General features: G+C 37.9%; 1 protein-coding gene across 1 annotated transcript; it reads left to right on the top strand.

Annotated features, from left to right (window-relative positions):
• The first annotated feature begins 17740 nt into the window (after positions 1 to 17740).
• On the top strand, positions 17741 to 25753 carry LOC131643621 (PH, RCC1 and FYVE domains-containing protein 1-like). Its single transcript, XM_058913882.1, has 9 exons — positions 17741 to 18250; positions 19233 to 19319; positions 21439 to 21528; positions 21613 to 21699; positions 21806 to 21925; positions 22404 to 24503; positions 24587 to 24733; positions 24839 to 25380; positions 25499 to 25753. The coding sequence occupies exons 1-9, from the start codon at positions 18203 to 18205 to the stop codon at positions 25647 to 25649; spliced, it is 3372 nt and encodes a 1123-aa protein (XP_058769865.1). The 5' UTR covers positions 17741 to 18202; the 3' UTR covers positions 25650 to 25753.
• The last annotated feature ends 263 nt before the right edge of the window (positions 25754 to 26016 follow it).

The raw sequence follows: 26016 nt of genomic DNA, 5'->3' as shown, positions 1-26016 counted from the left end.
TCCCCTCGCGTAACCGACTCCTTACCCGATCTTTGGTCGCAAGACCTTTTCTTATCCTATCCTTATTCCAGGTTTTCTGATATTCCTTTCCCTCTTTGGGATAAATATATTGGTGGCGACTCTGTTCATTTTCGCGAGCGTGCGACAGCTGGCGACTTTGCTGGGGACGTTAGACCTATTGCGGGTCCGTATTTAGCGAGTCGATCCTAGCCTTTGTTTGTTTGTCTGTTTTTGGGTGTGCTTATATATTGCTTATACTTCGCTTCATTTATTTTATGCTTGCATATCATGACTATTTATTGCTCGCATATCATGTTTATTTTCTCGCATTCTGGACTATATTATGGGTCCCCGTGGGGGCCACATATTTTCTCTGTTTGCAGGTTGGGTGGGTTGTTTCTATGAGGTAAAAGGCCCAATACCCAGGCCAGAGTTGACACATAGGATACCTAGGATAGAGTGGATAGTCATGACGCCGATGAGATGTCAGGTCTTGTCTAGTGCGATCATGAGACCCACGCCCAGTCGAGGTTCAAATGGGGTATCATCGTTGGCATGTAGATGCAACAATGGTGGTATCTCAGGAGAACTGATAACGCTGGTTGCCGTATTGACCTACCCTGACCTAGACTACACCCGTGAGTGGGGAGGGATATACATGACAGGTACCGTTGGTGACTCGGTTTTGTTGGTGACTATTCATGTCCTGTTGGTGACTATTGGTTCTCCTGGTATTTAAAAAGGCGTCGAACCTTTGATCCTGGGACATTTGACTTATACAGAAGCTATACATCAGTTATCTATCATAATCAACGTCGAACCTCTGAATCTGGAGGTTTGACCTTATGTGACTTATGCAGAGGGTATTCAGAATCAACGTCGAACCTCTGAATCTGGAGGGTTCGACCATCCTTGACTTATGCACAAGTTATTTATCAAAGCAACGTCGAACCTCTGAATCTGGAGGATTCGACCATATCTTATTGGCCATGAGAAGTTGTTGTCCAAGAGGCCTTGATCCTTGATCCTGATTTATGTTGCATTTGCATCTCCATTAACATTTGTGCATTCATGCATTTGCATCCATGGTTACCAAGGACTCTTACACTCTTCCTCTCCATCAGATCAGTCAAAACGATTCCTCCACACCGATATCTGACAAAAGCTCACAGAACAAAGAATCATGGGGGATTATAAACAAGATCAAGCTACTATCAGAGAATCATGCCTCCTCATGAGGGTACCTTCCACCATTGGAGCCTAAATACTTTGTGTTTGTCAGAGAACATTTCATTTGCATCAAAATAAGGCCAAGCCTGCCATTGTCTAGATTACTTCAAAGTACTTTCAATTGTATTACTTTTGTTGTTATCAAGTACTTCTCATTGTAAGAAACTCATTCTGTTTGAATAAATAAAAATAATGCAATATACATGTTTTTCTCAAATCATTTCATCTTTGTCATTATATTCATTGATATTCAACTCATTCGACTAAAGCAACCAAAAAGGAGAATGATGAAAATCAAAAACACATGATTACTAACTGTATGCTTTTGGAACAAAGATCCTGCTGATGATGTACAGGCATTATTTCAATTCCTAAACACCGGAGTTATAAGGGAGTGAAACCTTCGTCAACCCCTTTGAGCCTAAGGAGTAGTAGTTTCTTTTCAAAAATACAAAACCCTCAATCTTAACCAGGGGCAGGGTAGTCTTCAGTTAATGCGACCGAGCGCTCAACTTTCAGGTATTCCATCAGAGGATCAATCATATTCTATCTCTCGCAACAAAAAAGGAAGAGCACTATCCATAATGGAAGTCTCTCATTCACTAAGAAGAAGGCAGTCACAACCTTTTCATCAAGTCAATCACAAAAGTCATACAACTTGTTCCCGAACGAGACAAAAAGAATGAAAAAAGAAAGTTATGAATCATGATCAAAAGAAAAAAAAAGAAACAATAGCCCGCTAAGTCGAAAAGAAAGAAAAGCTTTGAAGCAAATGACTTAGGCAAAAATTAGGGCATATCCCGCTGGACAACGAACACCAATATCAAGAGAAACTTCTTGTCCAGGCAAAAGTTAGGGAAAGCAAAAGGCAAAAGCAAAAGAAAAATCCTCCAAGGGACAAGTTGTTATGAACATCAACGAAAGCACCAAAGGGTGGCTGCCACCTCCATCAAAGTTGCAAAGGATCCTCATCCATTACAATCCTTCCTGAAAGGTGAACACTCGTGGCAAACTAACTGAACGTAGGACTGGAGAACATCACGAAGAGGGGTGGGTTAAGTAGAATTTGAGCCTTTATCCTTTGTTTCTTAAACCGTGAACCCGGCCACGTTACAACCCTCAAAAGTCCTAATTGAAGCAGGGTTCGTTCCGAAAGCATACAAACTTTTAAAATCATGTCAAAACTGACTCCTAACGTTGCTTGTCACTTGTGTTAGTATCAATACAACATTTCGACAAATAAAACTTTTCTTTGAGATTAACATGTGCATTGCATTCTCATTATCCTTTTCAAAACAGAATTGTCTCTAAACTTGAAAGTAAGTACTTGATACCAAGGAAAGTTCAACATTGAAATCCCATCGAGTAATCTTACAAGGGCAAAGGTTGGTCACCCATTGAGCAAATCTCTGAAAAGTCCATCCGGTGGAACAATTACCTTCAATCTGAGGCAATCATTCCATGATCAACACTGGGGCAGACCATTACAAATCTCCATGATTCAAGCACATCAAAATTCCATCTCAAAAGATCATACAAGCTGGGGCAAGATAGAAACAAGTCATTTCTTCATCTTCAATCAAATGTCAGATATCGAGACAAGTGTCGAGGAGTCAAGCCAAACACCTCGCCTCCACAAGTTCTATCCTTCAAGCTATGATCCTTTCCGCAAGGGCATCCTCCCTCCACTTATATCTTGGAAACAATCATTTCATTCATACATTCATCATACATGTCATTGCATCCTCATTGGCATTTATCCCTTAATAATCCAATCATCAATAAAGCAGGGGCATCCACCCTATCTTGAATCAAGCAGAGTTCAGAACTCCACCTAATCTATACCATACAAAGCAGAAACCCCAATCAATCAATACACTGCATATAGAATCCATAGCATTGCATCTCCAAAAGTGCATCAAATAAATCAAACATTTGCGTATGAAGCATAAGCCAAGTTACTCGTCAGATGAGGTCCCTACAAGCAATCAATTGATATTCCACTGGATCACTCAAAGTTACCATTGTGGTGTCATCTTCCAAAGTCAATAATGTTCATCTTCCTTCAACCCAGAGTTGATGATTTTTGTGTTCAACCCAGAGTTGATTTTCCCTTCATCTTTTAACTCCGAGTTAATTATCTTTTCCCTCTCACCCAGAGTTGACGGATATTGCATAATGTCTCCTGTTCCCACTCAACCCAGAGTTAACGGTTATCCTTTATCCTTCTCCCCACTCAACCCAGAGTTAACGGTTATCTTTTATTCTTCCTTCCCACTCAACCCAGAGTTAACGGTTATCCTTTATCCTTCTCCCCACTCAACCCAGAGTTGACGGTTATCTTTTATTCTTCCTTCCCACTCAACCCAGAGTTGACGGTTATCCTTTATCCTTTTTCCCACTCAACCCAGAGTTAACGGTTATCTTTTGTCTTTTCCAACTCAACTCAGAGTTGACGGTTATCTTATTTTTTTCCCACTCAACCCAGAGTTGACGGTTATCCTTTATCCTTCTCCCCACTCAACCCAGAGTTGACGGTTATCTTTTATTCTTCCTTCCCACTCAACCCAGAGTTGACGGTTATCCTTTATCCTTTTTCCCACTCAACCCAGAGTTGACGGTTATCTTTTGTCTTTTCCCACTCAACCCAGAGTTGACGGTTATCTTATTTCTTTCCCACTCAACCCAGAGTTGACGGTCATCCTCTATTCAATCCAGAATTGATTATCCTTTTCCCACTCAACCCAGAGTTGACGGTTACCTTTTATTCAACCCAGAGTTGACGTTTGTCTTCTTTCTTTCTCACTCAACCCAGAGTTGACGGTTATCCTTTGTTCAATCCAGAATTGATTATTCTTTTTCCCACTCAACCCAGAGTTGACGGTTATCTTCTTTCTCTCCCACTCAACCCAGAGTTGACGGTTCTCTTTTATCTTTTCCCACTCAACCCAGAGTTGACGGTTATCCTTTATCCAGAATTGATTCCTTTTCCCACTCAACCCAGAGTTGACGGTTATCTTTTGTCTTTTCCCACTCAACCCAGAGTTGACGGTCACCTTTTTCCTTCCCACTCAACCCAGAGTTGACGGTTATTTCTAATTGTTCATCTTTCCACCTTCAGCCCATAGTCATTATCCAATTACTTTCTCTCAACCCAGAGTTGATCTTCTTTCTTTCCTTCTCAACCCAGAGTTGACCCACTTTTCTGTTTCAACCCAGAGTTGACGTTTATTTCATTTCTAACCCAGAGTTAAGTTGTTCAATCCAGAGCTGATACAATTTTCCTCAGCGGAGTCGACACCATTTCTTCCCCAGTGGATCCTATCTCATCTTTCTTCAGGCAAATTTTCAGGTTCTCTTGACATTTAATCTTCTTCTACCTTGAATGATCGAAAGGCTAACGCCAATCTCACTATCAGGTTAAAGATGATTAAATAGGGGCAGCTGTTGCACCTCAAAATTTGCCCATTTAATTATTCCTAACTAGCTTAAATTTCACATTCATTTACATGCATTCGTTAGGTCATTAACACTCATTCATTCATCTTTCATCAAATTAAAACGTCGTATGGCACAAGGGCTCTTTTTGGTTATCTTAAATTCAAGGGTTATGCTTCATTCATAAAGGGATCTTATCAAAGTATGCCCATAGTTCAGAAACAAAAGATAAAGTTAAAGAAGAGACTAAATTTCAAACGAAGCACACTTGGAGGGAAAATATAAATTACATAGCATGATTCTCCAAGTCATTCCAAATGTACCATGTTTCCATTACAAAACCCAGTTCCATTACAAAAAAAAAAGATCATTACATTTTAAATTCATCATCCAAGATTTATACATCATCAAATCCGTTACAGACAAAAGGAATTACAAATAATAATATTGCTTTGGCCAAAGTCCAATGGAATCTTGAAGGCTTGTTCCCTGTTCCGATTTTCCAGCTCATATTTCGGCCTCCTCTTCTTCTCCATCACTTCTAACCATCTTGCATCCTCAACTTTTAAACTTGCACCTATATTCAAGATTCATACAAAAGATGAATTATACCAATAACCTGCACAATACAGAAAAACCAATTCAGCATCCTTTCAAATTTAAACTAAGTTATACCTTCATTCAATTCAAAATCCAAAATGACCCCTGATTTCACTAACAGCAACAGTTTTTATTCAATCCAGTAGTTTCACTTCTAACTGTCATTAATATATTCATTCATTCAGCAGCAAATAACCTCACCAATTGTTTTCCAAACTGCCACACATTCAAACACATGCCAAATCCCACAAAAGCCCTGCATAGAACCCAAACAGAAATCAATACACACGCTAACCTACTGGCAGTACACTTCAAGTTCCAGCATTCAAACAAAAAGCTTCTAACCTTTCCTATAACCAATCACCATAACATATCCATTCAATTTCCCTAACTAAAGTCATAACAGAAAAAATTACCTATAACTACCATTCTAACAGAAATAACAAACTTTTTCTAACCACTTTCTAACTTCCCACAACTACCCCAACAGCACCTAACTAATTCCTAACCGAATTTCAACTAACCCTAACAGAATTGTATAACAGTTCACCAACAGAATTCAGAGAAGAAAAGGGAACAGGTCATAACAGAATCGGTTAACAGAAATTCAGGAGAAGAGTCCAAAAACTAACCTTGAGGATCAACCTCTATATAACTTGAGCTCCTTCTTCAGAATCAGTTCCCTCCACCATTTTCATAACTTGCAATCTCTTCTCTCTCTTCTCCCCTTTGATTCTTCACTTCTCAGCCACTCTTCTCTTCACTTCACACTTCATCACCTTCAAACCACTCCTCCAACCATTCTCCACCATCCTTTGATTCTCAACCTTCGACTCTCTCTACAACCATAACCAGGACCTCCATAATCATCAATCTTCACCACTCTGCAACCTCAATTCCATCACCCTCATTCCACTCTCATTCTCTGAATTCAAAACCATCGCACACAACTTCAATCTTCCAACCATCCCCGAGTCAATTCCTATCCTCACCAATTCAACATCAACAAGTATCCATAATCTTCAATCTTCAGTCGCGCTTCGACGTCATCATCCTCTTCAACAGAACGACAACATCACGCAATCAACAAGATTCAGAATCGGAAATCAAAAAGCGAAAAGAGAAGAATAGTAGAAGAAGAAGGAATCGCAAAGATAAGAGATCGGAGAATCGAGTAATTACCTGAGGAGTCATCCTTTCGCGTTTCACTCCGCACCTCCTCCGCGTCGAGCTACCGATTCTTCTCTCTGACCTTCGGTCCTTCAGCGGTTGATCGTCGATCCGGAATTTAGGGTTCATCGTTCCCTTCTCTCCGATTCAGACTATTGAAGGTTCCTCCCAAGAAATTAATGGTAGGTTCGGGCTCAAGATGAGATTTTAGTTGGAGTTTTTGTTTAGATTGCATTGATTCAAAGAGGATTGGTGGTTCGCGGTGAGGAAGTCGCCGGAGGCGCCGTTTGCTCGTGAGGAGAGAAAGAAGAGGTTTTTGCTTCAAAGAATTCCAATCGCCACACAAGCGTAACCCTAAAGCCCTCTTCTTCTTATTTTTTGTTGTTTATTAATTGATATTAATTATGGTTAACTGTATGGTATGGAATTAATTCCGATATGATTAATGCCTTAATTATCCATTAAGTCTGGATTAACATAAGATAAAATTAATCTGAATGACACCTTGGGCCGAATTCTGCCTATCTCACCCCCCATAAGCCCAGCATCTCACGTTTTCACCACAAAATTATGTACAAAAAAAACTCTTTGGGCCAATACCAGTGGGCCTGCGCCCCAACTGCTTGCTGCAGCCATTAATTTCCACTTGCACCCCCTCTGTTCATACTATCTTTTTAAAACTTAGCTTTTTATTAGTTTTTACCAATTTATTTTATGCAATTTAAATCACTAATTTTTCTACTAATTTTTGGACTTCAATCACCAATTTTGACACATAGAAAATAGTCAATAAAAATGCTAATATTCCTTGTTGACTTTGAGACTTTTTGACACAAATTTTCTTCAATAATCAACATAAAAAATGGTAGTTTTTAGGCTATTTGTTTTAGTCTTTTACTTGATTTGTAATCCAATTCTCTTTCATATAAAAATCATAAAAATAAATAGTATTTTAATTCGATTTTCGTACTATTTTGCATCTTTTGCTTCCATGCTTTGTACCATATTTCAAGTCACTCTTTTAGTCATTTTTGCACTAATTTTGTATCATTGTTTACTTGTAATTTTTACTTGTATTCTCGATCTCCGCTCGTGCTTGTAATTTTGTTCATTTAATCCTAACATTTAGGTATAATCATAACATTAAGCTAGTTATTCATTTTAGGCTAGTTTTCTTCTCCTTTTTCTTTTCAACTTTAAAACATTAATAAAGGACGACGCGAATCATGCTAATGCCTTTTCTTTAGTGTGAAAGAAATGATTGGGGCGTAGGCCCCGATGTATGTTCTTTCCCACTTAGCGGAAGAGAAATGATTGAGGCGTAGGCCTTGGTGTATTTCTTAACCACTATTTAGAGAAACGATTGTGGCGTAGGCCTCGATGTGCATTCTCTAAATATTCAAAAACTGTATTTTATTTAGAGAAACGATTGTGGCGTAGGCCTCGATGTGCATTCTCTAAATATTCAAAAAAAAACTCTTTTTAAGGCATGATTCAAGTCACAAATTAATTTCCCTTAAAAGACACCCAACCAAAAACATTTCAAAATATCTAATAAAGGCTTAGACCTAAACAAAGTAAGGAAGTGATGCGAAGCCTTGTAGTGGGTTTTCGTCCATCATGGAATTACACCTAAAAAATACAAACCAATTTTCTCTCTTCTCTCTCTTGCCTCCGAGGCATTCTTTCTCTTGCCTTCAGGGCATTCTTTCCCCTAATCGGACACGTTATTTCCGCTCCATTCCCAGCTTAAGACTCCAGAGGTCGAGCAGCGGAGTGCGAATGTAACTTCGTCCACTAAAAAACACAAAAACAAACAAAAACTAAAGAGCCGAACTACGGCGCTCTGATTTCTGAAAAGGATACGTAGGCATTAGGTCGCGGGGCCTAAGCGAGCACAACTATTTATAAACCTTATTTTCCCCGTGTTTCTTTTCTTTCATTTGCATGCATTCCCTTAGTAATTAAGCTTTAGATTTATACACCCTTTAGATAGCAACAAACATAAGTGGATCCTGTGGAGTACCACAGACGTGAGGGGTGCTAGTACCTTCCCCTCGCATAACCGACTCCTTACCCGATCTTTGGTCGCAAGACCTTTTCTTATCCTATCCTTATTCCAGGTTTTCTGATATTCCTTTCCCTCTTTGGGATAAATATATTGGTGGCGACTCTGTTCATTTTCGCGAGCGTGCGACACACCCTTCTGAACATAGTCCCTCATAAAATGATGTTTAATCTCAATATGTTTAGCTTTGGAATGTAATATAGGATTCTTAGATAAACATATAGCAGAAGTATTATCACAGAAAATAGGAACGTTACTCTCATATATCTGATAATCTTCTAGCTGACTCTTCATCCATAGCATTTGTGTGCTACATCCAGCAGCAACAACATATTCTGCTTCTGTAGTTGAGAGAGCTATGGTAGCTTGCTTCTTGCTGTACCAGGAGATCAAATGACTTCCAAGGAATTGACAACTTCCAGAAGTACTCTTTCTTTCAATTCTATCTCCAGCATAGTCAGCATCACAGAATCCTACTAAGTTGTATTCTTTAGATCTTCTGTAGACTAAACCAACGTTAGTAGTACCTTTCAGATACCTCAGAATTCTCTTAACAGCAGTTAAGTGAGATTCTCTAGGATCTGATTGGAATCTAGCACACAAACAAACACTGAATAGAATGTCAGGTCTATAAGTAGTTAAGTATAGAAGAGATCCAATCATACCTCTGTACAACTTCTGATCTACCTTCTTACTTACCTCATCCTTACCTAGAACACATGTTGGATGCATAGGAGTTTTGGCTTCTTTGCTTTCAGAAAGATTAAATTTCTTCAGAAGTTCTTTCACATACTTCGTTTGATGAACATAGGTTCCATCAGAAGTTTGATTTATTTGAATCCCAAGGAAATACTTGAGTTCACCCATCATACTCATTTCGAATTCAGCCTGCATAGACTTAGCAAACTCCTTTCCAAGTGAAGCATTAGATGTTCCAAAGATAATATCATCAACAAAAATTTGACAAATTAAAATATCCTTCTTAGATGTTTTATAGAAAAGAGTTGTGTCCACTTGACCTCTAGTGAAATCATTGTCCATAAGGAAAGAACTTAATCTTTCATACCAAGCTCTGGGAGCTTGCTTCAATCCATACAATGATTTCTTAAGTTTGAAAACATATTCTGGAGACTTAGAGTCTTCAAAACTAGGAGGTTGATGGACATAGACTTCCTCATCTATATAACCATTTAAGAAGGCACTCTTAACATCCATCTGATACAGAGTGATGTTATGTTGAGTGGCAAAAGAAATCAATAAGCGAATAGATTCTAACCTGGCCACTGGTGCAAAGGTTTCTGTATAGTCAATCCCTTCTTGCTGACTATATCCCTAAGCTACCAGTCTGGCTTTGTTTCTTACCACTTCTCCTTTTTCGCTAAGGTTGTTTCTGAACACCCACTTAGTACTAATGATGTTGAGTCCTTTTGGTCTAAGAACCAAATCCCATACATCATTCCTTGTAAACTGATTCAGTTCTTCTTGCATAGCAATTATCCAGTCTGGATCTTCTAGAGCTTGATCAACAGAAGTTGGCTCGATCAAAGAAACAAGACCTAACTGACATTCTGCATTGTTCTTAAGGAATGCTCTTGTTCTGATGGGATCGTCTTTCTTTCCAAGGATCACTTCTTCTGAGTGAGCTAAGGAGAGTCTAGAAGATCTTCTGACTGTTGGCTCTTCAGAAATCCTGAGATTCTCTAAAAATGCAGCAACTTGATCTTCTGATCCATTGCTTCTGAGACTTTCAGCTTCTGGAGCTTTGCTTCTTGGTTCTACAGCTTCTGATATGTCAATATCTATATCTGCAAAATTCTCAAACTGCTTTGGTTTTTCAAGACCAAGCTTATCATCAAACCTGATATTGATTGATTCTTCTACAACCAATGTTTCAGTATTGTATACTCTGTAGCCTTTAGAGCGTTCAGAATATCCAAGAAGAAAACATTTTTGTGCCGTAGAATCAAACTTACCAAGATGATCTTTAGTATTCAGAATAAAACACACACATCCAAAAGGATGAAAATATGAAATGTTGGGCTTTCTGTTCTTCCACAATTCATAAGGAGTCTTATTTAGAATAGGTCTTATAGAGATTCTATTCTGAATATAACATGCAGTGTTTATTGCTTCTGCCCAGAAGTGCTTAGCCATATTGGTCTCATTGATCATGGTTCTGGCCATTTCTTGCAGAGTCATATTCTTTCGCTCTACAACTCCATTTTGCTGTGGAGTTATAGGGCAAGAGAAATCATGGGCAATACCATTTTCTTTGAAGAACTCCTCAAAGAATCTGTTCTCAAATTCGCCACCATGATCACTTCTGACCTTTATGATTTTGCACTCCTTCTCAGATTGGATCTGAGTGCATAATTCAAAGAACATTGAATGAGACTCATCCTTGTGTTTTAAGAACTTTACCCATGTCCAGCGGCTATAATCATCTACGATGACTAATCCATATTTCTTCCCTCTGATAAATGCTGTTTTGACTGGTCCAAACAGATCAATATGCAGAAGTTCTAACGGCCTTGAGGAAGAGACAACATTCTTAGATTTGAATGCAGGTTTGGAGAACTTGCCCTTCTGACATGCTTCACAAAGAGCATCTGATTTATATTTCAGATTTGGGAGTCCTCTGACCAGATTTAGTTTGTTAATCTGAGAAATATTTCTCAAACTAGCATGTCCTAATCTTCTGTGCCAGACCCATTGCTCTTCAGAAACAGACATAAGGCAAGTCACCTTCTGCTTCTCAAGATCAGAAAGATCAATCTAATAAATGTTGTTCTTTCTCTTGCCTGTAAATAGGATTGAGCCATCCTTCTGATTTACAGCCTTGCAAGACTTTTGATTGAAGATTATATCATAACCATTGTCACTTAATTGACTTATGGACAATAAGTTATGCGTTAATCCTTCTACAAGAAGTACATTAGTTATGGAAGGAGAGTTACCAATACTTATGGTTCTAGAGTCAATAATCTTGCCCTTCTGATCTCCTCCAAACTTGACTTCTCCACCAGACTTAAGCACCAGGTCTTGGAACATAGACCTTCTTCCCGTCATGTGTCGCGAGCACCCAGAGTCCAGGTACCATGACATTTTGTGCTTTGTCCTCTTTGCAGCTAAGGATATCTGCAACAGAAATTATCTTCTCCTTAGGTACCCACAATTTCTTGGGTCCTTTCTTGTTAGTCTTTCTCAAGTTCTGATTGAACTTGGGTTTAGCATAATAGTTAACAGGAGGGACATCATGATATTCTTTAGGTTTGACATCATGATATTTCTTAGGTTGTGTCACATGCTTCTTGGTGTGTACAGTGTTAAAACTCTATGCATGTGAAGTGAGCCTAATATCATGTGCATGGCCATATTTGAACTGATCATACAATGGCTTGTATGTGATTTTCAAATCATCAACAGGTTCAAATTTATGCGAGGTATCACCCTCATAGCCAAAACCAAACCTTCTGTTTCCAGAAACACCATATATCATAGAAGCAAGATGACTTCTGCCAATACTTCTAGATAGGAACTTTCTGAAGCTCGAGTCATATTCTTTCAGAATATGATTGAGACTAGGAATGGATTTTTCTGATTCAGAAGGAGATCCATTATCTTTGGATAATTTTAAAACTTTTTCCTTCAGTTCAGAATTTTCCACTTCCAGCTTCTTAGTTTCAAATTCAAATTGCTTTTCAGCTTTTTGTATTTGATACTAAGATGAGCCTTGAGTTCCAGAAGTTCAGTTAAACTGGAAACTAACTCTTCTCTAGATAGTTCAGAAAATACCTCTTCAGAATCTGATTCTGATGTAGATTCTGATCCATCATCCACAGTGGCCATCAGTGCAAAGTTGGCTTGCTCTCCTTTAGAGTCTGATTCTGATTCTGATTCAGAATCATCCCATGTTGCCATAAGACCTTTCTTCTTATGAAACTTCTTCTTGGGATTCTCCTTCTGAAGTTTTGGACATTCATTCTTGAAGTGTCCAGGCTCATTGCACTCATAGCAGACGACCTTCTTCTTGTCAGATTTTCTACCACCAGAAGATTCTCCTCGTTCAAATTTCTTTAAGCTTCTGAAGCTTTTGAACTTCCCTTGTTTGCTCTTCCAGAGTTGGTTTACCCTTCTAGAGATCATGGACAGTTCATCTTCTTCTTCTGATTCTGATTCTTCAGAATCTACTTCTTCAGCCTGAAAAGTGTTAGTGCATTTTTTAATATTAGATTTTAATGCAATAGACTTACCTTTCTTCTGAGGCTCATTTGCATCCAGCTCTATCTCATGGCTTCTCAAGGCACTGATTAGCTCTTCCAAATAAACCTCATTCAGATTCTTTGCAATCTTGAATGCAGTCACCATTGGACCCCATCTTCTGGGTAAGCTTCTGATGATCTTCTTTACATGATCAGCCTTGGTGTAACCTTTGTCCAGAACTCTTAATCCAGCAGTTAGCATTTGAAATCTTGAGAACATCTTCTCAATATCTTCATCGTCCTCCATTTTGAAGGTTCATATTTCTGGATTAGAGCAAGAGCTTTTGTCTCCTTGACTTGAGCATTTCCTTCATGGGTCATTTTCAATGACTCATATATATCATGGGCAGTTTCCCTGTTAGATATCTTCTCATACTCAGCATGAGAGATAGCATTCAGCAAAACAGTCCTACATTTATGATGATTTTTGAAAAGCTTCTTTTGATCATCATTCATTTCTTGTCTTGTAAGCCTTACGCCAGTAGCATTCACTGGATGTTTGTAACCATCCACCAGAAGATCCCATAAGTCACAATCTAGACCAAGGAAGTAACTTTCCAGTTTATCTTTCCAGTATTCAAAGTTTTCACCATCAAATACTGGTGGTCTAGTATAACCATTGTTACCATTTCCATTGTATTGCTCAGCAGAGCCAGATGTAGATGTAAGTGTGTTTGTTGGAATTTCACCAGCCATCTTTTACTGAAGCGTTTTTCTCTTCCTGAATCTTTTCTAAACACGGTTAAGTGCTTGCACCTTAGAACCGGCGCTCTGATGCCAATTGAAGGATAGAAAAACACTTAGAAAGGGGGGGTTTGAATAAGTGTAGCTTTAAAACTAGTAAGATAAAAACAATTTGCACAATGATTTTTATCCTGGTTCGTTGTTAACTAAACTACTCCAGTCCACCCCCTTGGAGTCATTTACCTCACCTGAGGATTTAATCCACTAATCACACTTGATTACAATGGTTTTCCACTTAGCCAACTGCTAAGTCTTCTAGAGTATCCTGATCACAACCTGATCACTCTAGGAACAAACTGCTTAGACAACCTCTAAGACTTTTCTAGAGTATTCTGATCTACCTGATCACTCTAGTTCTTACAACTTAATGTAAACAAATTCTAAGAGTATTACAATGCTTCTGAAAAGCTATAATCACAACTGTGATATTTCTCTTAAGTTTAAGCTTAATCTCACTATAATATTACAACAACAATAAGTGAGGTTGATGATGAAGTTTGAGAGCTTTTGATTTGAACAGCGTTTCTGCAAGTTGGTTCAGAGTTTGTAATTCGTTAACCTTTGCTTCTCATCAGAACTTCATATTTATAGGCGTTTGAGAAGATGACCGTTGGGAGCATTTAATGCTTTGCGTATTCCGTACAACATTGCATTTAATGTTTCACTCTTTTGTCAACTACCTCGAGCCTTGTTTCCGCTGTGTCTACTGACGTTGCCTTTAATAGCTTCTAACGTTCCTTTTGTCAGTCAGCGTAGCCTGCCAGTCTAGTACTTGCTTCTGATCTGATGTTTATGTAAACAACGTTTGAATATCATCAGAGTCAAACAGCCTGGTGCAGAGCATCTTCTTGTCTTCTGACCTTGAAGAGCTTCTAAGCGTGATACCATGAGAACTTCAGTGCTTCTGCTTCTGATCTCAAGTTCTTCTAATGCTTCCATAGACCCATGTTCTGATTCTGCTTGACCATCTTCTGATGTCTTGCCAGACCATGTTCTGATGTTGCATGCTGAACCTTCTGAGTCAGTGCTTCTTGCGCTGATTTTGTGCATACTCTTTATATAATTCCTAAAATGGAAATTGCATAGTATTAGAGTACCACATTATCTCATACAAAATTCATATGCTTGTTATCATCAAAACTAAGAATATTGATCATAAAAAATCTTGTTCTAACAATATATGGATATACATAAAGCCTATGATACCGTGGAATGGGATGCTCTACAATACCTCATGATTGAACTTGGTTTTCCTCATACTTTTGTTAATATGACTATGGCTTGTGTCAATACAGTGTCACATAAATTTTCTATTAATGGTACCCCCTTCAGGTTATTGCAAGCAAATAGGGGCTTGAGACAAGGGGACCTCATCTCCCCTCTTTTATTTGTCTTGGTGATGGAGTACTTGCATAAGGTATTATAGAAGCCGACCCTTAACCCTGACTTTAACTTCCACCCTAAGTGTGAAATGCCTGAGATAACTAACCTTTGCTTTACTGATGACTTATTGTTTGTGAGAGGTGATCTGACTTTTGTTTAACTTATGATGACCCAATTTAGGGAGTTCTCTGCTGCCACATGGTTATATGCCAATCCCTCTAAGAGCGAGGTATATTTTGGAGGTGGTAATACTATGGAACAAGAGACTGTTCAAAATGAAACTGGATTTGTGATAGGGATAATGCCTTTCAAATACTTGGGAGTACCCTTAGTTAGTAATAAACTTACCATTAATATGTGTCAACCTCTTATTGACAAGACAATGGTTAGATTGAAGCACTGGAGTACAAAAATCCTCTCCTATGTAGGGAGGCTCCAGTTGATTAGAAGTGTAATGTTTGCCATTGCCAACTTCTAGCTGCAGATTTTCCCCCTCCCCAAGAAAATTATAAATCATAATAATGGGCTTTGCAGGAGTTTTCTTTGGACAGGTGAGGATGCTATCTCTAGAAGAGCTCCTATTTCTTGGGAACATACGTGTGATCCCATCTCTCCAGGGGGTATGAACCCGACTGCTCTAACTGAATGGAATCGTGCCACCATTTGTAAGTTGTTGTGGGATGTTGGGGTGTACATGGGTTGGGTCAACCCATAAAACCCGGTCAAAACAAAAAAAAATCCAAAAAAGTGGGTTGGGTTGGATAATTGGGTGGCTATGGATTTCAAAACTAAAAAACCCATTAAAAAATCGGGTTTCGGGTAAAACCCAAACCCAAAAGACCCATTGACCTAGTAATCAAATATTTATTATTATAATTTTAATAATGTTGATGAATATTTACTTAGATATTGTAATTTAGTCTCTTGACATTTACTATTTTAGTGAACCGTGACATTAATTAATTTTTAATGTTTCACTTTTTGGTTATTTTAATGCTAATACAATTTTATGTCATGCAACTTTAATTTGTTGTTAGTATTTTATGATAATTTTTATTTGCTGATATTATCGTTTATTATTATAAAATGCGATGACTCATTGTTTTTTTTTTTTAAAAAGATACAAATTTTGAGTAACTTTTATAAAAAAATATGATGACTCATCATTTAGTCCTTTAATGTTAATAAGCAAAAAAATCATTTGGGCAACCCACTACCCAATCCAACCCAACATGAAAATTAGTGGATTTGCCCAAATCGGTCCATTGATGCAACAGGTGGTTAATTTACCTCATCCAAACCGAAGTATCCAATATGGATTGGGTATTGGGTTAAGCCAAACCCAATCCAAACCGGCCCATGTACACCCCTTATGGAATGTGTGTGCAAAAAAGGACAAATTATGGATCAAATGGTTGCATCTATACTTTATCAAGAATGCCGATGTGAGTACATATATGCCCAAGCCCAACTGCTCATGGATTCTTAAATCTATATTCAAACATATGGACATTGTCTGGAACTCCACCATATGACAAAGTTTTAGGGCTACTGACAAGTATGTGACAGGTAAGATGTACAGATGGTTCAGAGGGGACAGACAAAAGGTGCACTAGAGAGATCTCATGTTTGGTAACAAGGCCAGACTCGGAGTTATTTTTACCTTGTGGATGGCATGCTTGGACCGCTTACCCACTAAGAAAAGACTCAACAAGATTGGGGTTGGCACGTATGAGAGATGTGTGTTTTGTGGTCACATGAAAAACTGTAACCACTTATTTTTTACTTGTGCAAAAACTAGTAGTATTTATCTACAAGTTTTGGTTTGGATGAAGATAACTCATAGACCTGTGGAATGGCAAGTGGAGTTGCCATAGATTTGCACTCAAGCTCATGGTAAAAGTAGCAGAACCCGACTGATGAAGATAGCAGTGACTGAAACTGTCTATGCTATTTGGATGCAGAGAAATAGAATTATATTCCAAGATGGGAAAGTTTATGGCTTATGCAGCAAGGATATAAGTTGAGAATTGAAAATGATACTGGACATGACAACTTTTTTTGTACTCTGTTTGATGCAGAAACTAATCATGGTACTAGACAAAAAATTTGGCAAGGTACTGGAAAAAACCCTAGTTTCTTGTCCCCTACTAAACCATGGGACAACTTTTTGTCTCAGACACTAATTATCAAAAAGAATATCAAAAAATTATTTTTTACTCTCTTTCTTTTTATTTAATATTTTAATTCATAAATATAATATTAATATTTTATATATAAAAAAAATGTTATAATAAAAATTATACTGTTGTCCAGTCTAGTAACTATCAAACACAGTACCATACAAAAAGTTATCTTGTACTGTTCTGTACTGTCTAGTACTGTTTTATTCAGTACTTCATATTTTACAAATCAAACGCATCTTAGTTAAGAATGTAAGAATTTTGTAACTAGTCTTTTGGATAACCTAGATATCCGAATCGGTTTTATACTTTAGTGTTTTTTGAAATAAAATTATTTCTTTTGCTAAAAAAAAGTTATTTTAAAATCTTGTAAAACTTGCCATAGACCCAATTAATAAACCATCTTTATCTATCTCTTTTCAAAACATAAAATTATAATTTAACCTTATAATTCTCAATTAATTATTAGGAAAAAACATGAGTGGTGTCATTAGTGTGCTTTTACAATGTCCTCCTTTCTTTTTAGAGTCTTTCAGTTTCAGTTTCAGGAGAGTTTCTGCTTTTTCCCTTTTTATTATTTAAATCATTTTCAATATAATATAATAAAAATATTTATTTTATTTTTTATTTTTATCTATTCTTCGTTCTTTCTTCTTCTTTTTGACTACTTGTACTTTATTCAGCCTCCGATTCTCTCTCTAAACTTTCTCTCTCTCCTCTCTCTCTCCACCATCAACCGCTTCGGAGACAACATCGGAACCCCGTATTCCTCGCCGGAAATTTTCTTCCACCGCCGGAAAATACTCTGTTCTTATTCTTTAAACTAAACCGCTCCGACTAAGTCTCGGAGAACCGGGTTTTTTTTCTGGTTTCTTCTTCACCCGGTCCAAGTTGCTGCATGAGTTGAAAAAACGGCTTTTTTGACTTGGAATTGTCAATGGGGTTACTGGGTTTCTAGTTTTCGTGAAGAGGGACGGATCTGCTTAGGTTTTTTTGCAGTTTAGAGGATTGATAAGAAGTGGGTTTTGAGTTTCGGAGAAATTGAGTTTGAGGTTTTATGATGTACGGAACTCTGAGAAGCGATCGTGGAGGGTGGTGGAGTTTCGGCGAATCTCTCACATGGAATGGCAGATCTTGTTAATCACAGGAATGCAGACCGTGACATTCAGCAGGTGGGTTGCTTGTTTTACGTTAAAGTTTTGATTTTTCAAGTTGGTTTTTGTTTTTTGGTTGCTGGTTTTGTTGTTGAACTTTTTTGTTTTTTGGGTGGCAAAGAATGTTATGGTTATGATTATGATCAAGTGTTTTGTGTGTCAGTGTTTTCTTGTTTGAACTGATTTGGAAATTTGAGGGGTACCAAACTTAGGATACGAATTTTGGTTAATAATATGATTTTTATCAAGTGGGGTTTTTGATTTTGAGCCTTTTTTTATTAAATGAAGTTTAGTTTGTTAAATGAGTTTATCAATTGTCTTGGAATGGGATAAACCGGAAGGGAAAAATAGGGCAGATTTATTATTGGTATTTGTTGACAACATGTTAATAGTGACTATGCTGATGACTTCTCTCTGTTGGTGGAACTTGGCTGACCACCTTTAGTGGGGTCTACCCTCTCCACTATATTTTTTCATCGACAAGGTTCGAACTATGAGACCTTGCTTAAGAGATTCGTGTTCAGTTTCACTCGGCCCATCATAATGTTGGTATAGTATAGGGCATATTTCTTTGTATTTGAATGTGACTGATTTGGTTTAAATTGTTAATAGCTAAGCCAATTCGGTCCGGGTAGATTGCTTTTGATTCTTTCTTTAAATGATGTATTTTTGATAGTGCAGCACCTTAAGGTTTATAAATATGTCTTGGATTGTTTGGTTAAGTACAAGAGGATGTTGTACCTTACATCAGTTTTGTTGCACTTGCTGTAATAACTAGATTGGAGATGACTGAATTGGTGTTCCTGTAGTGAATGTGAAATTGAGTCTTCTATTAATGTTGATTTCTTTCTTGGGCAATAATGATTGTGTTCCCCCAGAAACATCTCTGGCCCAGACATCATTTTACCAACCTCTATGTCTGGTTTATTTCCTATACTAATATTTGTTGGTCTGTTTAATGTAATTTCTCCTCTAGTTTACCACTATGTTCATTATGCAGGCGTTGATTGCTTTGAAAAAGGGTGCTCAATTGCTTAAATATGGTCGTAAAGGAAAACCAAAGTTTTGTCCATTTAGACTTTCCAAAGTAAGTTGAGGGAAATCTTTTTCAGCAAAATTTTAGTGGATTCTCTATATCTCTTGCATAGTTATAGATAGGTTATTTTGCATGTTAGCTGATGTTATATGAACGTATGCTATGGAAAGGTTTTAAATTGTATTTTAATGCTTTTACCTTCCGTTTTATTATGTAGTAAACCTTATGATAACAAAGCAATGTATGGTTTTATTGTAGTTTTTTTTAATGATAACACCCATTGATGGATGTAGCTGTCCAAGCATAGTACATGAAGATTATTGCTGTACTAAATTACTAATGATATCAAATGCAATCAAAGTTTGATTTCTCTAGTGGACCATTCCATCTTCTGTAGAATTAGAGTTTATCATTCTTTGTGTCCTTCTGTGCTCTCAAGTCCTTTATTTCATCAATTAAGAACGACTAATTAGGAATCAAGAATAATATTTTTATTTTCCTACTAGATGGGTCTGGTTAGCTACATAAATCAATCGTTGCCATAATATTGTGTCATGAGCCATATCTACAAATACAACGACAACAATCAATTCTTCTCTCTAGGTGGGGTCAACTACATAGATCAATCAACACCGTGAAGTCATATCATGTATTTGGTCTAGCAATAGACCCTTTACCTCTAAATATCTCTTAATGGTTTGACCTATAGTTTTCCTTGGTCTTCCTGTACTTGTAATTATTGGACAATCTTCCATATGCTAACCCTCCTTATTGATGCTTCTATGGGTCTTCTCCATGCATGTCCAAATTCACTAAAATGAGTTTCGTCCGTCTTTTTTACCATGGCGGCTACCCCAATTTTCCCACTAATAACTGAATATCAAATCCTATCTTATCTTGTTTGTGTGACCACTCATTTATCATAACATTCTCATCTTCGCACCATAATTTCATGTTACATTCAGTAAATCGGTACCCAGATAAAAAGAAAACTAGAGAAGGGTTCAATTTGGACCCTTTACACACATCTATAGTTATAGGGAAATCTTCTATATTTTTACATTAGTCGTCGTGGCCTCCTCACATATCTTTGATTGCTCTAATATATGCAATCTGATTCTTTTCTAAACCCTTCCATTTCCAAATCACAAAAAACCCTGTGTATGTCTTTTTTTATCTCTTTGATATATCTTTATCAGTCCTTCTAGCAAGTATATATTTTTATGGTCCCTATCATAAAACCAGATTTATTTTCTATGACTCGAAACCCCGTTTTAATCTCTATTAGTTACTTGTTCCCAAAACCTCTTAGTTCAACTCCCGAGTTTAACCTCATTATGATTTGCAATTTTGTTGCCTCCTGGATAAAATCAATACTTCCTCAAGTCTTGAGTTAGCTTATGGGTTTCTCTGGTTCATCTTTGCCTCCTAGTGGATGGCTCCAGGTTATTGTTAATTATTACTATTACTATCGTTGGAAAATTTCATCTATTTAGGTTGAGTATTGTATCATATTAGATTCTTATTTTCTAGTTTACTCTTTTATGATTTCTTCTTTAGTAAAATTTCCTAGATTAACATGAAAATCGCGTGTCTGTATGTGTATATGAATTATTATGCTGAGGGTTTCCTCGAACAATTCAATAGAGTAGTTTTCCCATCTTAAGACCTATTGCTATTCATTATTGTGATTTAGCATAGATTTTTTGGTCTGGAGTAGTGGACTCTATAGTTTACAAGGTATGATGATGATGCAATTTATTGGTTTGAATCCACATTTTAGATTTAGTATGATCTGTCGAGGCATCACAGTTATATATTCCAAGTGGGCAAAAAATTGAATTACTAGTAGTGACTTGGACTCAATGATTTGTAAAAAATTGATCTGTCGAGGCATCACAGTTATTTAGTACGCACCTTTTTAGATTTGGGTTGGATTCAATGATTTGCTTCCCCGGGCATGATTTTCTCAATTTGGTGCTAACTAGTAGTGACTTGGACTTGTGCGTCTTAGTTTGATGTATCATTTGACAGTCTTATTCATGAATATAAACTTATGTTTCCGTGGTTGTTGAATATAAACTTCACGGACATGTTGGCTTAGGTTTTGACATTGTTTGAGTTATTTCTAAGTTCTAATTGCATTCATTGGACTATCTGAAAACTGCAGGATGAGTTGTCATTAATCTGGTTTTCGAGTAGCGAAGAAAGAAGTCTGAAACTCTCTTCTGTCTCAAAAATTATTCCTGGACAAAGAACTGTGAGATTTCTACAAGACTATTTTATATCATACAAATGCCTTAGCATTCTTATTTAGTGATTATTTTTCCCAATCCCCTGACAGGCTGTTTTCCAGCGATTTCCGCGTCCTGATAAGGATTATCTATCTTTTTCACTTATTTATAACCACGGAAAGCGATCCCTTGATTTGGTTGGTACTGAAGTCTCAAAATTCATCAATAACTACATCGTTATTTTGTATCTCTTTTCTTAATTTTCCACCATTATCAATATATATGTTTTTGGTGATTTTACAGATTTGCAAGGATAAAGTTGAGGCAGAAGTGTGGATTGCGGGTCTCGGGGCATTGATATCTTCTGGTCAAGGTGGGCGGTCAAAAATTGATGGATGGTGTGATGGAGGCCTGTATCTTGATGTAAAAACACCTACTTGTTGTCTTTACTTGTGTTTTGTTTCGTACTATGATGTATAGACTAGAAAAGATGATAGATCATGCTCTTGGGTATATGGCATGTTTCGTTATACCCTGAAATGGATATTTTGGATGAATCACAATTGAGAGAGCTTATTGTTTTGTGCTTTACTTAAGAGTAATTAATAGTTTCGTTTGAAGAAAACTAATATTTATTTTAAAGATTAGCAGCTCTTATCGTAGAAGGATATATAGTAGCGTTTTCTGAAGTGAAACTCTTCGTCTTCTTTGGTCACAATTTAGGATTAGTTGGTTGTGTCGTTTTCCTACTTCAATTTTTCCATGGTGATTATGGTCTGATTTGATTAGAGATTCTGCAAAGTTCCTCTATTTTTCCTGATGCCATTATGCTGTGTCATTGTTTGAATGATAAAATATATGGAATGTTGCTAATAATTCTTTCTGGCTCAATTATTTTCAGGATAGTAAAGACTTGACATCAAATAGTCCTAGTGAAAGTTCAGTCCGTGCTTCTCAAGACATCAGTTCTCCTGACGTTTCTGCTAGCGTACCAAACACTTCTCCAAAGACCATTCAGCCTGAAAATACCTTAAATTTCGAAAGGTCACATGCACCATCAAACTCATCAAATATGCAAGTGAAAGGATCTAGTTCAGATGTTTTTCGTGTTAGTGTTTCAAGTGCACCCAGCACGTCCAGTCATGGGTCTGCACCGGATGACTATGATGCTCTTGGAGATGTATACATATGGGGGGAGGTTATCTCTGAGAATATTGTAAAAGTCGGTGCTGATAAAAGTGTCAGTTTTTGTAGCCCGAGAACTGACATTCTCCTCCCGAAGCCACTTGAATCCAATGTGGTTTTAGATGTACTTCAAATAGCATGTGGTGTTAAACATGCTGCTCTAGTCACAAGGCAAGGTGAAATGTTTACATGGGGTGAAGAATCTGGTGGACGCCTTGGCCATGGTGTTGGGAAGAATGTGATTCAACCTCGTCTAGTTGAAGCATTAGCTTCTTCAACTGTTGATTTTGTTGCTTGTGGTGAGTTCCATACCTGTGCTGTTACAATGGCTGGGGAAATATATACATGGGGTGATGGCACTCACAATGCCGGACTTCTTGGTCATGGAACCAATGTTAGTCACTGGATACCGAAGAGAATCGCAGGTCCACTAGAGGGGCTTCAGGTTGCTTTTGTCACTTGCGGTCCGTGGCACACAGCCTTGATAACTTCAACTGGGCAGCTATTTACATTTGGCGACGGAACGTTCGGTGTCCTCGGCCATGGAGATAGAGAAAATATTTCATCTCCTAGAGAAGTAGAATCGTTATCTGGGTTGAGGACTGTATCTGTTGCATGTGGAGTGTGGCATACTGCAGCTATTGTCGAGGTCATTGTGACACAATCCAGTGCAAGTATATCATCGGGTAAATTGTTTACTTGGGGAGATGGCGATAAGAATCGTCTAGGACATGGAGATAAGGACGCTCGGCTCGAACCAACCTGTATATCCGCGCTTATCGATTATAATTTTCATAGAATTGCTTGTGGGCACAGTTTGACAGTAGGCCTGACAACGGCTGGACGTGTTTTTACAATGGGTAGCACTGTTTACGGCCAGCTTGGGAGTCCCCAGTCTGATGGAAAACTTCCCTGCTTGGTCGAAGACAAGCTTGCTGGAGAATGTGTCGAAGAAATTGCGTGTGGGGCTTATCATGTTACTGTTTTAACCTCAAGGAATGAAGTTTATACGTGGGGCAAGGGTGCGAATGGAAGATTAGGCCACGGAGACGTTGAAGATAGAAAAATCCCAACTTTGGTTGAAGCCTTGAAGGATAGACATGTGAAATATATTGCATGTGGTTCAAACTATTCGGCTGCGATATGCCTACATAAGTGGGTATCCGGTGCTGAGCAGTCTCAGTGCTCTACTTGTAGACAGGCGTTTGGATTCACTAGAAAGCGGCACAACTGTTATAATTGTGGACTTGTACACTGCCATTCATGCAGCTCAAGGAAAGCATTAAGAGCAGCGCTTGCTCCTAATTCTGGGAAGCTGTATCGTGTTTGTGATTCTTGTTATGTAAAATTGAACAAGGTTGCAGAATCCAGCAATAATAATCGGAGGAACGGAATGCCTCGTATTCCAGGCGAAAACAAGGATAGGTTAGAAAAGTCTGAGCTGAGATTGACGAAGTCAGCTGTGCCTTCTAATATGGATTTGATAAAGCAATTAGATAGTAAGGCAGCCAAACAAGGGAAAAAAGCTGATACCTTCTCTCTGGTTCGCGCTTCTCAAGCTCCGTCTTTGCTACAGCTGAAAGATGTTGTCTTAGCTACTGCTATAGACGTAAAACGCACAGTCCCGAGACCTGGTTTTACACCATCTGGAGTGAATTCCAGGTCCGTCTCACCTTTCTCTAGAAGATTGAGCCCTCCTCGTTCAGCTACACCCATTCCAACAACATCCGGACTCGCCTTCTCAAAAAGCATTACTGATAGTTTAAAGAAAACAAATGAACTTTTGAATCAAGAAGTGCTGAAGTTGCGCTCTCAGGTATATTATGCTACATATCATTACTCTATTTTATAGCTTCCCCTATTATGGTATCAAGAGTGATCTAAACTAAATCTCATTAGGTTGAGACCCTGAGACAGAGATGTGAGCTGCAAGAATTAGAGCTTAAAAAGTCGGCAAAAAAGACTCAGGAAGCTATGGCACTGGCGAACGAGGAATCTGCCAAATCTAAGGTTGCAAAAGAAGTTATTAAGTCACTTACAGCACAGGTTAATTTACTTCTCTTTGAACTAAATGTTTTTTGAATGATTATTTTCATGTATTTTGAAAGATGAATGTGTTTTTTTTATTGACATGTCACTTTGATGTTTCAGCTCAAAGATCTGGCAGAGAGGCTTCCTCCCGGTGTTTATGATGCCGATGACATGAAACCAGCATACCTGCCTAATGGTTTCGTAGAGACAAATGGAATCCACCACCGAGACTCTAACGAGGATCCGCACCACTCAAGGGCAGAGTCGATCAGCGGCTCCAGTTTGGCTTCCATAGGACTTGAATCTTCTCTGATGAATAGAACCGATAGAAATTCACCTGGAAGCTATGCAACTAATCTTTACCAGCAGAGCCGCGGATTTGTGACCTCTAACGGGACAGATGATTACCGAGATGTTAACTTGCCAAATGGCAGTAGCACAATCCAGACTACCAACAGTAGTGTGTCGCATACAATCGACGGCAGGGATTCTGGAAATTTCCGAGAGGATGAGAGTGGCTCGAGATCAAGAAATGACACGTTGCCTTCTAATAGTAATAATCAAGTTGATGCAGAATGGATTGAACAATATGAACCTGGCGTCTATATAACTCTGGTTGCCATGCGAGACGGAACAAGAGATCTAAGGAGAGTGCGATTCAGGTAACAAAAGAACTAAACACATGATTATTGTTGCTTTATTAAACTAAGAATTCTAAGTTATCTATCACTTATCATCATCTTGCATGCTTGATGTGTTTGGTGGTAATTGTATATGCAGCCGAAGAAGATTCGGAGAACACCAAGCCGAGACTTGGTGGTCAGAGAATCGCGATAAGGTATATGAAAGGTACAATGTACGTAGCACAGACAAGTCGACCAGCCAAACAGCGCGGCAAGCAGAAGGTGGTGGTTCACCTGGTGTACAATAATATTAGGAAAATAGATGGAGGAAAGTTCTCCATTTAACTCATTTTGTTGCAGTGAACATAATTGTAGAAAATCAATATAAAGGAACCAGACACCTTTTATTATCCGTCATTTTTTGTTAAATTTCTCTATAAGTTAATATCCTCCATTTTATTTGGGCTGGTTCCTGTTACATAGTATTTGTTGTACTGTAGTGTATATAAAATCATCTATATAACTTTCCTATTTTCTTGGTTTTTTTTGTTTTTCCCTGTCACACCTATTTTTATTATCTCTCATGCATAAAATGTGGTGATATTTTTTTTTGGTTTTGAGAGTAATATAAAAAGAGAAAGATGATTATATGAAAACTATGAAGAAGAATGATTT

Source organism: Vicia villosa, linkage group LG1 (assembly GCF_029867415.1).
Source record: "Vicia villosa cultivar HV-30 ecotype Madison, WI linkage group LG1, Vvil1.0, whole genome shotgun sequence".
Classification (NCBI taxonomy): domain Eukaryota; kingdom Viridiplantae; phylum Streptophyta; class Magnoliopsida; order Fabales; family Fabaceae; genus Vicia; species Vicia villosa.
This window is presented reverse-complemented; position numbering and strand designations above follow the sequence as displayed.